Raw genomic sequence first — 14,510 nt, 5'->3', positions numbered from 1 at the left:
CCCAACAATATACAAGAGTAAGACATCATTTTAAGCTATTATACAATTATATATACATACACTGCACAAACATGTAAAATCAGGACCAAAATATTTTTTGAAATCAAAGCAATTAATGTTGTAGTAGATGTTTAATTTTTAGAATATAATTTGGTATTTTTCTGGTTCTGAGATAGCAAATCCCATTGCTGAAAGGAGTACTTCCAGGGGCAAGGGGAGGGACTTCTGGTGGCAAAGGTCAGGGGTTCTGGGACAGGACTTCTGGTCCCAAAATGGTGAACAGGGGGCGGGCTATCCATGCAGCCCTCAAAAGCTTGCCAAAGCTCAGTAAGCAGCCCTCCAGGCAATTGCCTGTCCCTGGAAGAGCATAAAAACATACACTGAACAACAAAGCTAAAAAAAGCTAGAAATAGACTAGCTACTTCTCCTATACAATGAAGAATTCATGTAATTAAAAGAGATGCACCAGAATGAACAGACGCAAGGAAAAATAAACTATGCTTGCCCAGATAATCTTCATTTTAGCACTTCCCAATTTTTGAGTGCTCGACTTTGCCACCTTAATTTTTGCAATTATTTCTCCATGTAGATTTTAAAAACTTGCAAATCTAATTTTCAAGGAGACTCAGACTGTGAGAGAAGATATTGCTGCTTATTCAGCAGCCTTTGTAGAAAAAACTAGTTGCTTCACTTTGGCTCTCTTTAAAAGTACTAAAATTAACTAGTTAAATACACACCTAGCAAATTGGCATCAGAAGCACCACTCCTTCGTTTAGCATGAACAGCTGCCACAGCACCACTCCTCCTCTTCCCAGGAGTTCTCTTTGCAGTAAATCTTGCACTTCGCCTTGTTACCTGTTTAGGTGTAGTGGGTACAGAAATCTGATGATCCTGTTTAACATGAAAAGATTCAAGTGTGTTGGCAGGAGTAAAATCTCTTGTATTTGCATTAATTTTTTCTTCAATAGAACCCTGCTCCTCTGAAGTTGGAGATGGTGTGCTGATGTGAGAAACTGAGAAGCGCCCTCTTGTAAAAGATGTATTTGAAGGGGTACTTGCAGAAAGTTTAGATGATGTATTTTCAAGGACAGGCGAGGCAGCCGGGGACCTCCGGGCAGGCGGCGAGGCAGCCGGGGACCTCCGGGCAGGCGGCCGTTTTGGTGACAATTTCTTTTTCTGCAAATGCTCAGAAAGTTCCTAAAGGAAAATAAACTCTTGCTATAAAAGGTTTAAACACAAGTTCTTTTGGTAAAGTAAATACAACAGTGAAATATCATAAAACCTAAGGTTTACTTCTTTAAAAACTCAAAAGTTAAAACATTTAACATTTTAGTTTCAAAACCATTATAAAAGGATAGGACATAACAATGCCATAGACTACATGTCAGTGGAAGCCACAAATTAACTATGTACCCTCCCCAAATGCCACTCCAATCCCTTCCTTTTACCTAATCTGCATCTCAGCTTTCTACATCATGCCCTGTGCTTCCTGATGCTCTGCTTTCTGCTCCCTGCCCTACCTGGCACTATGCTGTGTCCTCACCCCAACGAGCCACACAGAGGCTGCACATGCCACTTCTGCCACCTGAGACACAGGTTGGCCACCCCTACATTACATAACTTCAAGGTTTAAAACAGCTGTGGTTTACACAAGTTTGGGAATAATTTTCCAACAAATTTCAATTCTCGTCAATACATTCTATAGATACTAATGGATCAGGGCTCCTAGATTCTACTGTCATGCAAAGGAAGTATAGGTGACAGGCAATAACAAAACACCTCTCTCAAATAGGGAGGGCAGGGCTGCACATTTATAGATTAACTGGCTCAGAGCAGCTTCATAAATGATATCTAAGAAAGCAAACTGTCACCTATGAAAAGCTTGTTTCTCTGAACCTGTTAGTGTATAAAGGAGCCATCCTGCCCTACTTTCTGTCTGACTTCAGACTAAGACACCTAATGACCACTTCTCTCTCCATCTCAAGTAAGTCACAGATAGCCTACACTTTCATAGATGGAAGTTCTAAAATACAAGAGTCAACTACAATGAGATCATCAGTATTCAAATACCATTTAAAGTTGCAAGTGAAATGCCAGGCTTTTCTAACCTTTAATATTTACCTTGATTACACAACGTTTGAACCCCTGAGCCTTCTTCAGAACTGCACGAGGTGAATTTCCAAATGGTAAGCTAAGTCTTGCTGGAATTGCACCTCTTTTGAGGGGTGAATTAGGAGGCAAACTCTTATCAAAAAGTTCAGGACTCAGATGACCACCAAAAGACACTCTCTTCCTTTTCCCAAGGGGCTGAAGTGACAAATCGCTGTTACCACTTTTTCGTTTTTGCAGTGACCTCTTCAATTCACCTACAAACCAAAGCATTGAAAAAAGTGTCTCCATACATGTAGGAATCCAGAAAAACTATACTCTACCCAGGATATAAAAAATAAGTTTTTAACTACTTAACGTTTGAGGCATATTCAGTGATATACATAATAAAATGTATACCCATTTTTGCTTGTATACCAGTAAGCGTATCTTTACAAAATACAACTAAAGGGTATGCACATTTTGTCAAGCAGGTATTAGTTATGGTTAACTATAATTACATAACATTTGAAGATGGATGTGCCAACAGAAGGACACACTTCTTTACCTGCATAAAACATTAAAGAATATCCCAAATAAATTCAAAATATAGCTTTTAACAATCATATCAGAAGCACTTACCTGACTTTTCTATTTTAGCAGACAGATCACAAGCACTCATTTCAGAAACAATCTCATCATCTTTCAAAACAATACTTTCAGAGCATCTTTTTGATGACAGTGTATGACATCTTGGCATAATAGAAGCATCTTCCAAATCTAATTTCTGTTGGCAACTCTTTGCAGCCAATTCCTCTTTGTTGCTGTCTACACTCCTGTCATGTTCTTGAAACGAATCCCTCTCCAGTGCCTTTTCGATCTGCTGTCCAGAGGTCCTTGGTCTACCTCTTCGAGTCCCAGAATGAGATTTACAGATGGTAGGAGATGCATCCTTTGTTGCTACCTTTTCTGGAGAAAGCATTTCTGAATGCAGACTTTTACTTCGCAATTCCTTATTTTGACTACCACTCCTTCTGGTGCTTTGGAAACTACTCTTCCCAGGAGAAGGAGTATGAATTTCAGAATCTCTCCCTTTTGAGGCAAAATAAGTCTCATCATGAATTTCTTTCACCACTTCTTCTGCACTTGAAGATTTTATTGGTGTAAGCAGTTTACAATTTCTCTTTTGTTTAGAATTTTTATTAATTTCTGCCAAAACACACAGTTCATTTCCATCACTTTTGCTCACTACACCCTCCTTTTGAATTTCAGATTGAATTTCTGTTGATTGCTTAAGCATTAACAAGAAGTCTTGTCCAGTTAGTGATGTGTCTGTACTTATAGAACTTGTTTCATTGGTTTCTCTTGTAGATGAGCTTGAATGAGACCGACGACCCTTCCTTCTAGACCTTGGTGTAGATGCAGAGTATTCAGTGGTTTCAGAAATGCTTGTCAAGCTATCTTCATTAGCTGCCTCTGTTGAGTGCTTTATTGGTGTTCCAAGGGGGAGTACTTGAGCAATGTCTCCCAAGGATTCTATAGTACATGACTTAGGAGAAAATGCTGTTTTTTGGTCACTCACTCTCTTTAATTTAATTGCGATACACTTAGTCACTTCAGATTTTCTTGATACATTTTGTTCATAGGTTTCAGCAGAGTCCTGCAAAGGCAAGTCATTTTTTTCTTCTAAATCTATTGGTTTCTGATTTGAATCAACAGTTCGATGATTTCCAGAAAATCTCTTCTCCAAACCATTTTGTTCAGTAGTAAACTGATTATGTTCCAAGCCATGTATGTTTTGTTTAACTTTACACTCTTTAGCATCTTCCCTAACGATTGCGTCCATCTTAATCTGGCTCCCTTGACCAGGTAGACATCTTGATATACGTGTTTGCTGTTGTATGTTGTCTTCTGACTGACTTTTGTTAATTTCATTCTCATGCTTCAGATATTCATAAATTTGGCTAAAAGGAGACATCTTATTTTCTTTTTTGATAGACTTGGGTGTTCTGCATGCAGACTTGGGTGTTGCAGCTTTCTTGGCTGATTTAGGTCTGGTAATATTTTCCTCAGTGTTTTGCTTATTCTCACCAGCATTTTGGCCTTCACACTCACTGTCATCTATACAATATTAAAAGATAAAAAGAACCATCCACATATGTATTTTACTTTAAAAATGGTAGCTAATATTATAAAAAGGAAGAAAAACAGATTTCCCCTTAAATAATATTTTCTGTTTCTGTATTTGTATTTACAAGAGCAATCAGGAACTATCACCAGGATAGAATTATCAGTACTCTAGTTTTGCCTACCAAATGAAATTTGTTTAGTCTCATCATTTACATTTTTCTAATAAGCTCACCACTAGTAAAACATGCCAGCAATGAGCTGGGCTGGGGCTCCGCAGACTTCAGTGCAGCAGCATACAGCCTGCCTGGCTCATTGCTAACAGTGGGTGCACGGGTGATTTGGGGTGGACAGCGGAGAAGCTGCGAGGGGCCCGATCCTTATTGTGGCAGCACAACCATTCCCCTTCCCCACATTCCACCCCAAGCTGCACATGCACTAACCACTAGCAACAAGCCGGGCCAGAGCTCTGAGGACCTTGGTGTAGCAGGTTGCAGCTTCCTGGACACCCGCCACAGTCAACCCAGGCTCTGGGCAGGCCTGTGCTGTTTGCAGGAGGCGGCAGGAAGTAATCAGATCAGATATGCTTGTGGAAGCACTGGGGGATGAGAAGGGATTTGTGAGCCTGATAAGGACTGCAGACCAGCCCCATACCACTGGTGCAAGCCATGCCCAAAATGGGTCAGAGACAGCACCAGGGGCCTGATGGAAGAGCTCTACAGACCATGTGTTTAACATCCCTCATTTATATTAAACAGTCTACATGGCTCTTAAGGTCCTCCTCTTGGTATCAGTATTATTTAGCTGCTGACAAACACGAATACACTTTCCCCACACACACACAAAAAGTTCAGATTCCTTCAAAAGTTCAGGTGCAGGCATGTCACAACATTTTAAAATATTTGGCTTTACAGAAAAAAAAATCGTTGCTTTTTAAAGATTTTTTTTTTTCCCCATGAAAAAGCAATGAAAAAGCTCATGTACGACCTTCAAGCTGCTCCAAGTAACCTCTACTATGAGCAGTATAACAGTGTTATTTGTATTGAGCAGGTAATTTGAGGACAAGGTGATCCCCAGTCAGTCAGCTGTAAAAAGCAAACTGGAGAGAACTCTACAGGCTCTTGCATTAGACATACGATTGTGGGGCAGGGGGAATATAAATTATTCTGAACAAAATACCTTAAAGAGCAAGGTGAATCTACAAAAATCTACTGGGGAGTTGGAAATTTTTCCACATAGTACTGGAGTAACTTGCATATCAATCAGTAGACTGTTGTCAAGAAAGGCCTTCATGTGTAATGACACTGCTGTAGAAAACCTCTTACCTTCTCCATATTAGCACTAGCAGTATAGCTGCACTGATAGAAGTGCAAGAACACTAAGTTAAGGAAAAACTAAAGCAACTCTATTGTACAAAACTTGTGAACAGCAACTTTTCAGTCAGTTGGTCTACTCCTTATGTGCATCAAAAATATATTCTTGCATAAAAATGTTACTCTTTTTTTTCTTTTGGTACTACAGAGCTGGTATAGTATTAGCTTTGGGGAGTAATCTAATTTTATTTCAGCTCATACACCAGGGCAGTCAATTATTTTAGGCGGAGGGCCGCTTACTGAGTTTTGGCAAGCCATCAAGGGCTGCATGACAGGCAGCCAGGGGCAGATAAATATTAATTTTCGAAATTTTTAGGGGCCCTGCGGGCCAGATAGAATGGCCTGGTGGGCCACATCCTGCCTGTCCCTGTCATACACTATCAGAATTGCTAGTTAAATCCTCAACTGTATGGATTAACTTGCCTTGTTATACTTATTGAATGTCATTAGAGGGCAGAAGTTAGGTCTAAAAATTTGATTATCCATTATGTCAGTGGTCACTAACCAGCCGATCTCAATCGACTGGTCGATCATGGAGCCTCTGACAGTCAATCTCAGTCTGTCAGAGGTTCCACGATCAGGGGCGACAGGACACATGTAGCTAAGCTGAGCACATCCCCTGCCACCCAGGTGAGTGGGGTCAGAACCCGGGTGGCTTGTCCAGGTGGGGAGGCAAGGCAAGGGTAGGGCTGGCCAGGGCAGAGACTGTAGATCCTGGGATGCCCTTTACTTACAAAAAGTCATCTTCACCAAAGAAAAGTTGGAGACCACTGCATTAGGAGATAGTCAGAAAATACCAGTTTTGACTGAGAAGTGTGCGGGATTTGCAGGGCTGGCATTTTTAACATCATTTCTTTTTTCTTTTAGTCTAAATCAAACTTAATAAGCAATCCACTGAAACTGTAATAGTCCACCAATTGTATTTTCACCATCGTTTTTCACAGTACAACCACATTTTGAGTTTTCTAACATTTCTAAATGTTCTGAAACATGTGAGATTTCTAAATCATGGTGCCAAGGACAGGCTCTATCTGATCTATCAGCTCTCAGATAAATATCTTTTGACATGCCCCTTATCCCCATCTCATTTTATGCTTAACATGCTTGTTAAAGTGTCTATACATTATTGAAAGACAAACAAAGATGAAACAATTACCCACCAGAACCATGAGGACCTTTAGATCTTGCAGTCTCTGTAAGTAATGATTCCACTTCTGCCACCTGCTGAACATGAAGAACCTGTAAATTTGTACAGTATTATGGCAGGGCAATAAATACATCTTTTGAGTTACAAATATAGTGGTCTAAATTACATTTAGAATGGCACAGAAATGTTGTTTCCTTCCGTAACCAAAACAAATTCTGGGTAACGATTTACAAAATAAAGTTAAATCCACTTATTCTATGAAAATGTGCAATTATTACAAGTGACGACATAGGTTGCATCTCAAGTAAAATGTGTACTCAAGGACCTGTAAGACAGTTTTATTATTTCGCATTCTTGGAATAGTGTTTGATTCTAAACGAGCATATAATCTAAGCATCCATGCAGCTAAATTTTGATAACAAATAAAACAAATTGAGATCTCATACAGACTGATGCCTACTGGACTTAGGGGTAGCCTGATCATTTAAATATTTTCCAACAGGGTTCAGATATATAACAATGGTCATAATTTCATCGGATTAACCATACTCTCCAGGAAAAAAGTTTCAACAGATAACCTGAGTAAGAGATTTCTAGAAAAGCAAATAACTTTGCTGAAAAGGTAAAAACCTTGCTTATTGTGAAGATGAATACAGGCATACCTCGTTTTATTGTGCTTCACTTTCTTGCGCTTCGCAGATATTGCTTTTTTTTTTTTTTTTTTTTTTACAAATTGAAGGTTTGTGGCAACCTTCATTGTTGTCTTATTTTAAGAAATTGCCACAGCCACCCCAGCCTTCAGCAACCACCACCCTGATCAGTCAGCAGCCATCAACATCGAGGCAAGACCCTCCACCAGCAAAAAGATTACCACTCGCTGAAGGCTCAGATGATGGTTAGCATTTTTTAGCAATAAAGTATTTTTTAATTAAGGTATGTACATTTTTTTTAGACATAATGCTATTGCACACTTAATAGACTACAGTATAGTGTAAACATAACTTTTATATGCACTGGGAAACCAAAAAACGCGTGTGACTCACTGTATTGCGATATTCGCTTTATTGCGGTGGTATGGAACCGAATCCGCAATATCTCCGAGGTATGCCTGTATATAAAACATTACACTCTGCTCTTTAGAGGCAATGCTGCACAAGTGCACCAATCATCCAAAGTACCCAACAGGTTACTTTTTAAAAGAAAGCTACCCAATTTTAAGCTTTCAAAAACTTAAATTTTAACTCCTTTAGACTCCTTGATTGGACAGTTCGATAACCATACCACTAACGGGTGCATTACTCATCTCCCATAAATTCTAACCACCTCTGGCAACAAGGACGTTGTAAATATTTTGTAGCAGGGATCCGGTGCTATGTTTTATTCCTGAAATGTATACAGATTGGAAATTATGTAAATAAAAATAGAAAGATTAAAAAAATTAGGGATACACTGACGTATTGGTTGGCTATTGGAATGGCACCAATAAAAGGCAAAATGATATTATTAGCTACTGCCTTTTTTGGCTGTTGTAGCCAATAATTACAGCGGTGAGCCCAGAACATCCTGCTGAGTAATTCAGTCCCCATGCCCTGCTGCTGGCCCATGGCCACAGCAGACTACAGGTCCAAGCAAGCAGCAGTGGGGGGGGAGGGGGGCAGAGGCGCCAGGAAACCGTCATAGGGTGCCATGCTCAGCAACAGTAAATGGGACTGTTACTGGCTCCTGCTGCCATGGCAATGCTAACACATGCAGCAGAGGCCTTAGTGCTGGGGCTGCTGCAGAGACATTAGGCTGCACAAAAGCAGGTTAAGGTGCTACACGAGAAACATTCTGCTCTGCTAGACACCAGGGACCTTTGCAAAAGCAGCTTCTCCCTGGTGGCTGCAAGAGCTCAGGTGTGCAGGGCCTGTTGGCACTGAGACAGCTGCAAGCTCTGGGGCTCCAAACATGCCCTGTGCCGCTGTCCGCATGAGGGTCCACCCTGCCTGTCTAGGACAGCAGCACAGGATGTGTGTGTGTGTGTGTGCGCGTGCACACACACATGCGAGATAGATGCAAAACAAACAAACAGAACGGGTTTGTGTCAGTAGTTTAAAACGCCTTGCAATATTGCTAAATAGCGATTATTGGATCAGCATCAGCCAATAGGGTCGGTTAATAATTGACTATCAGTATCAGCTAAGAAAATCTTTAATCGGTGCACCCCTAAAAAAAAAAATAATGTAAATAGCTGTAGGTCTGCATCCCATTTTCTCTTAAAAACAACACTATTTTAAAAAAAAACCACACTGCCTCTTTCCACAAAAAATCCTATTACTAACATCTCAGATCAAAGCTGCCCATCTTCTGAGCAGCTAGACACCACGTAGGGTTGTGGCAATCCCTCCCCTGGGTGCAAGAGCAGGAAGTGGAGCCAGGAGTTCCCAACCACAGCAACAGGAAAAAAGTATGGGTGGAGGACAAGAAATCATCATACCAATAGTAATCTACTTTGCATTAGCACGTGCACACATCTGCAATAAATAGTCAGTTAACTTAATATTACCTGCAGGGTTTCACTTTTTGGAGACCTAGAACATCTCTTTCTTGGAGTAGACTGAGGAGGATATTCAAACCTTTGAAAAAAAAAAAAAAAGAATAAAAGAAAACTTTAGCTTATGTCATATTTATGCTGTTTAAACATGAACATTTAAGGTAAATAGCACAGTAACAACTGTCCATTTCTAACAATACTCCCACTGATATTAAACTGTTTACTATCAGTAGGGCCCTGAGAAATTTACAGATTTCTCGTAGAAAACTCATGACATGTGCATGGGTAAAGTATCATTTTTCATGGAATACTCATGGAACTACCACAGATCTAGACAAACGGATCCTGGCAGTTTGTAAATATTCTGTGAAAAATTATATTTTACCTGCACATGTGTGGCTGGCAGGCATAGGCAGCGGAAGTCTGGTGCTAATGAGGCTTAGCACCCCCACAAATGCAAGGTAGCACAGAGGGCCACAGGGCAGCCCAGGCACCGGCTCTGGGTCGTTGTAGCAGGGGGAGGGGTGCACAATGACAGACATGGAGCCTGCAGGCAGCCGGGACTGCAGCCAGATGGCATGCAGACCACTGCCTACCATAGCAGGTAAGTTGGTGGGGGTGCAGATCGAGGCCCCCATAGTGAGGAAGGGAATGGGGCAGAGGCAGGGACAGGGGTGAACGGGACCCTGGGGCAGATCATGGGACGCTCGAAGCCTAGGTGGCTCATCCAGGAGTGCAGGGGGGCTCCCGCTGCTGCACGCACCTCAGAAGAGGTCCGGGGCACGTGTACCCTGGTTTTGTGCATAGGGGAGGGCAGCTGCCATTCACCCCAGCCCCTGCCTCTGCCCCCCACCCCCTCTCCAACTTACCTGCTATGGTAGGGAGTGCTCCACACACAATGTGGCTGCAATCCTAGCTGCCTGCAGGCTCCACAGCTGTGCATGCGTGCCCCACCCTGCTGCAGCCGCCTGAAGCCCATGCCCCAGCTGCCCTTCAGCCCTCTGTGCTGCCCCATGTTTTGGGGGACTAAGCCCCATTAGCCCTGTTCCTTCTGCCACCTATGCTTGTGACCCTTAAAAAAAAATAAAAATCCCAGTGTGGAGCAAATTTCACAGTTTCTGCAAAGTCCACAAAGTCGTGATTTTCTCAGGGCCCTATTTATAAGCCAACCGTGCATCTTCAAAACATGTAGACTTGGAAAAAAGTCATGCTAGGGTATGAAGACAATGCTGCAATATGTAGTTTATTTCTAAGTAGTTTAAAGATGACAGTACACTCTAACAGTCCAGACAATATTTTGCACAGCAGAAATAAAGTAAGTTGAAAACCTCTGTAAGAAATTTTAAACATAACATTAAACATCAGCAATAGATAAATGGGAAAAGTTATCCTCTCTGGACCTAATCCCACAACGGGTAGATCCCTTATGTCCAGGTGGAGAATCACTAAAGTGAATAGTGCTCTGCACAGACCTCACTGTTCTTCAGTTACTTACCTAAAAGAACGATCAACTATAGTTAATATATCGCCATGCTTCAGATGTACAGGTTGCTGAAAACTGCTACTATTCAACTGTGTTGGATTTACATTACTCAAATTAGTCAATATTGCCTAAAAATGAAACAACAGTCAATTAAGTAACCTCAACAGATAAAATGATACAATGCGATCAAAATACAAATTATAAATGCAATTAAAAAAAAGCCACTTACCTCCTTGTTCTCATTTACTTCTATTTTACAATGTTCTTTGGAAACCTGAGGCAGCTGGATACGGATGTCGCACTCTGTTTTTCTTAGGGTGAAAAGTACAAATTTAGTTTTAAAGATTAAGAGAACAAAGCACTTGGTTGTTCTTCAAAATTCACTACTGAGCTACATACATGATCACTTAATAATATTTATGAAACTGCATGGTGCTCTCTAAAGAAAGCAATAGAAATATGTTTAAGTTAACACAAGCACTGAGAAGCCAAGTTAAAAATTCTCTTCTAAATAAAATCCAAAACCCATTAAATTAGATTCTCCCTAGTAGAGTTTCAAGCAAATATAAAGTCAAACATGTACCTGCAAGCCATATACATCTGTCAAATTTGGGAAAATCATTGCAAAAGCATGGCTGCAGCCCCCAAAAAATCAAATGTAGACAAGCTCTAGCACAAGCTGTTTTTCCAATCAAGTGTTAAACTCCAGTAATTTAACAGGTTTAGTGAATTATATTCATTTTTTGATTTTGCATAAACATATGCTTTCCATTAAGCATTTATTTTGGAACTTATAACTCTAGCATTTACTTTCCTCAAGTATAAGCAAATAGAAAGCAACATACTAGATCAGTGATGGGCAATTATTTTGGCTGGAAGGCTGCTTAACATGTTTTGGTGAACTGTTGAGGGCTACAAGGGTGGTCCCGCCCCTTGACAAGCACCAACCAGAAACAAGGACAGAAACTATTACCAGCTTTTTTCTAGACAAATTTTGTGCATCTGTGGTGTGACTAGGGGTATACATGCCTTCTTCCACTCTGAGAAGCAGCTACATCAGGCAGTAAGAGCAATTGCAGCAGGAGTTAAACAGTTTATGCCTCCACTACTTGTTTTAAACAGTAAGTACTCAAATGATAAAATGAACACAAAAACCATTAATAAAAAGACAACGCCAATACATCTCTCAAGGCACAAATACACGAGTAATATTGCCAATTCTTACCTCCCAAATAAACAAGAACTTGCAGTGAGCGGAAAGTGAATTCCATCCGCCCCATTCCGTTTAATAACAACAATTTTCCCAAAGAGAGGCATCTTCAAAACTAGAGGTCTTACCTGTAAAGATAAAAGTGGTATTTCAAATAAAGCTGGACATATTTATTAAAATAACAAATACAAGGGGCAGACCTCTCTCTCTACAAATGATAAGCAGAGATTTCAAAAGGGTTATTTTGTTTGGATTTCTGTGCAGGTGTATGAAGTCTTTTGTGCATTTAAAAAAAACAAAAATTGCTGAACAAGGCTCAGTGCAGGAAGTGAGGGCACCACATAGGTATATAAAAACAAACAAACAAACAAACCACTCTTAGGCAGGGGCAGTAGTAGACATCATAGGTTCACATTAAAAAAAAATGTTTTTTTTATCCACCTGTCTGCAAAGCAGACAGGTGGATAAAAATCAATGATTTTTTAAAACAAACAAAAAAATCAGATTTTAAAAAATTTTAAATCTAATTTTTGTGATGTAATCATCACATATTTTATTAAGATGATTTTAAAAAAATAAAGCTATATAAAAGGTAGTTTAAACTTAAAATATGTTAGAGCTCAAAGATATCATCATGGGATATGGGTAATAACTTCTAACTATATACTATTTGAGACAATATATTCATGTAACTTTTTAAGAAAAGTTTTATAGATAGGTCACAACAGGCCATGGACTATATTAGGGGCCCAATCTTATGGGGTTTCCAAAGGGTCCTCTATAGATTAGTAAAGATTAAAGAAAACCACTCTACCCAACAGAACTCAGAGCTCAGTCTAGAATAAGGGTCGTCAATCAGAGGCATGCATACCCCCAGGGGTACCTGAGAAGGCCCATGGGCAGCAGTTCCCAAACTGACCGATTGTGCATCACCAATTTAAAACAATACAGCCTTAAGTACCACCAGCAGCTCTTTGTCACATAAGTAATTATAATAAATCTGTGGACACATACCACCACTGGTATGCAGGCAGCCTGTCACTGGTACGTGTACCAGATTGGGAATTCCTGCTGTAAGGGGTAGGCACAGGTGGGTGAGGTGGGAGTGCTGCCAGACATCCTACACTGCTGTGCAAGCGCCACCCACCCAGCTGGACACAGGGGAAGCTTGCACGCGGCAGCCATGCACCCCTGCCCTCTACCCTCACCCCAGCTGCCAGGAGTACACTGCTCCATGTCAAGTGGCTGGCAGTACTGATCCAAAAAGGTTGAAAACCCCTGGTCTAGAAGATTCCATTAAGCATCTCTGTGATGCTTAATTTCAGTTAGCAAACTGTGGATTTGTCTCCAGAGATAACATCCTTGTTAAGGGCAGTACATGGTGATGAGAGCTAACAGACCTGATTACCTACCCATCAGCCCTCTTGTCTCTAAGCTGCATACACAAAGTCAAGCCCCTACTTCTCTCTAGGAGTGCAGTTTCAAGAAGTTAAATGAATAGAGCGGCAGCTCTCAATCTGTGGTTCAGGTACAGATTGTGGCATGCAGACAACTTGTCAGTGGTACATGTTAACAGATTTATGATAATTACTTTATTTGACAAAATTTGCTGGTGGTTCTTAAAGGTTGAACTGAAAAATTTGCTCAGGGTTCTTAAGGCTGCATCATTTTAAGCTGCTGGTGCACAATCTGTCAGAGTTTGGGAACCGCTGCAACAGAGGATTGCTGGGGATGGAGTAGATCTGGGCAAGGAGAAGTAGGGACATAAACCAAGGAGGGAAGGGCAATAGAAACAAAAGGAACATTTTCAGCAGAACATTCCAGAAATCTTGAGGGATACATTTCTGAGTATATCCTCTCCCTTGATTTAAGATCTAGTGAGGGAATAGCATGGTAGAAGGGAAGGCCTATCAGGGCAGCAGGCTTGGCAGAAGGTAGAGAGAGACCCTCTTGGGGGATATTCTAATAAAAGTCCTATCAAAAATAGGCAGACAAGGTTCTGTAGGTAAATCTGATATCTTTTACAAGCCCAACTCCAGTTGGTCTAACAAAAGATATCAGATTTACCCAAAGAACCTTGTCTACCTCGGTCCTTAGACCAACACCTCTACAACTTACAGAACCCAGAAAGTAGTGCACTTTTTTATCAAAAACAAAGATGAAACCGAAGCTTTCTGACCAGTGATTTAAATTGAATCCACCCCGAAGGCAGCCAAGCTTCACCCAGGCCTCCCACGAGTCCGCGCTACGTCACTGCTGGGCGATGATGACGCATCCCCGCTGGCAAAAAGCGGCGGGTGAAGCCGGCGTCTGGCAGCCCCGATGCCCAGGACCCCGCTGCGAGGGGCCAGCTCCCGCACACGACACGCACGATTCCCCGAGGCGACGGGGCACAACACCAGCCAGAGGCGGGGAGAAGCCTCCACATCCCACCGGCTCTGGGAGCCGCCGCACGCCCCCCCCAGTGCCCGGCCGAGCCCCACCAGCCCCGGGGCGGCCGCCGCGCCCGATCCCCGTAACGCGCTTCCCACCTGCCCGCGGGCGCCCTG

General features: G+C 41.5%; 1 protein-coding gene across 1 annotated transcript in view; it reads right to left on the bottom strand.

The window, feature by feature from the left end:
• The window catches only part of MKI67 (marker of proliferation Ki-67), a 44,410-nt gene extending 29,909 nt beyond the window's left edge, over positions 1 to 14,501 (bottom strand). The window contains exons 1-9 of the mRNA XM_019502999.1: positions 14,493 to 14,501; positions 11,977 to 12,089; positions 10,981 to 11,062; positions 10,764 to 10,879; positions 9,281 to 9,350; positions 6,749 to 6,827; positions 2,731 to 4,209; positions 2,122 to 2,366; positions 738 to 1,197 (exon numbers count right to left, since the gene is read on the bottom strand). Coding sequence (XP_019358544.1) covers positions 738 to 1,197; positions 2,122 to 2,366; positions 2,731 to 4,209; positions 6,749 to 6,827; positions 9,281 to 9,350; positions 10,764 to 10,879; positions 10,981 to 11,062; positions 11,977 to 12,068 — 2,623 coding nt within the window. The 5' untranslated portion in view covers positions 12,069 to 12,089; positions 14,493 to 14,501. The remainder of the gene's footprint in view (positions 1 to 737; positions 1,198 to 2,121; positions 2,367 to 2,730; positions 4,210 to 6,748; positions 6,828 to 9,280; positions 9,351 to 10,763; positions 10,880 to 10,980; positions 11,063 to 11,976; positions 12,090 to 14,492) is intronic.
• Positions 14,502 to 14,510: the final 9 nt, after the last annotated feature.

This window comes from Gavialis gangeticus, unplaced genomic scaffold (assembly GCF_001723915.1).
Source record: "Gavialis gangeticus isolate Ggan-Ray unplaced genomic scaffold, GavGan_comp1, whole genome shotgun sequence".
In the NCBI taxonomy this organism is placed as follows: domain Eukaryota; kingdom Metazoa; phylum Chordata; order Crocodylia; family Gavialidae; genus Gavialis; species Gavialis gangeticus.
The sequence above is the reverse complement of the archived record's forward strand: the minus strand, read 5'-3'. Positions and strand labels throughout refer to the sequence as shown.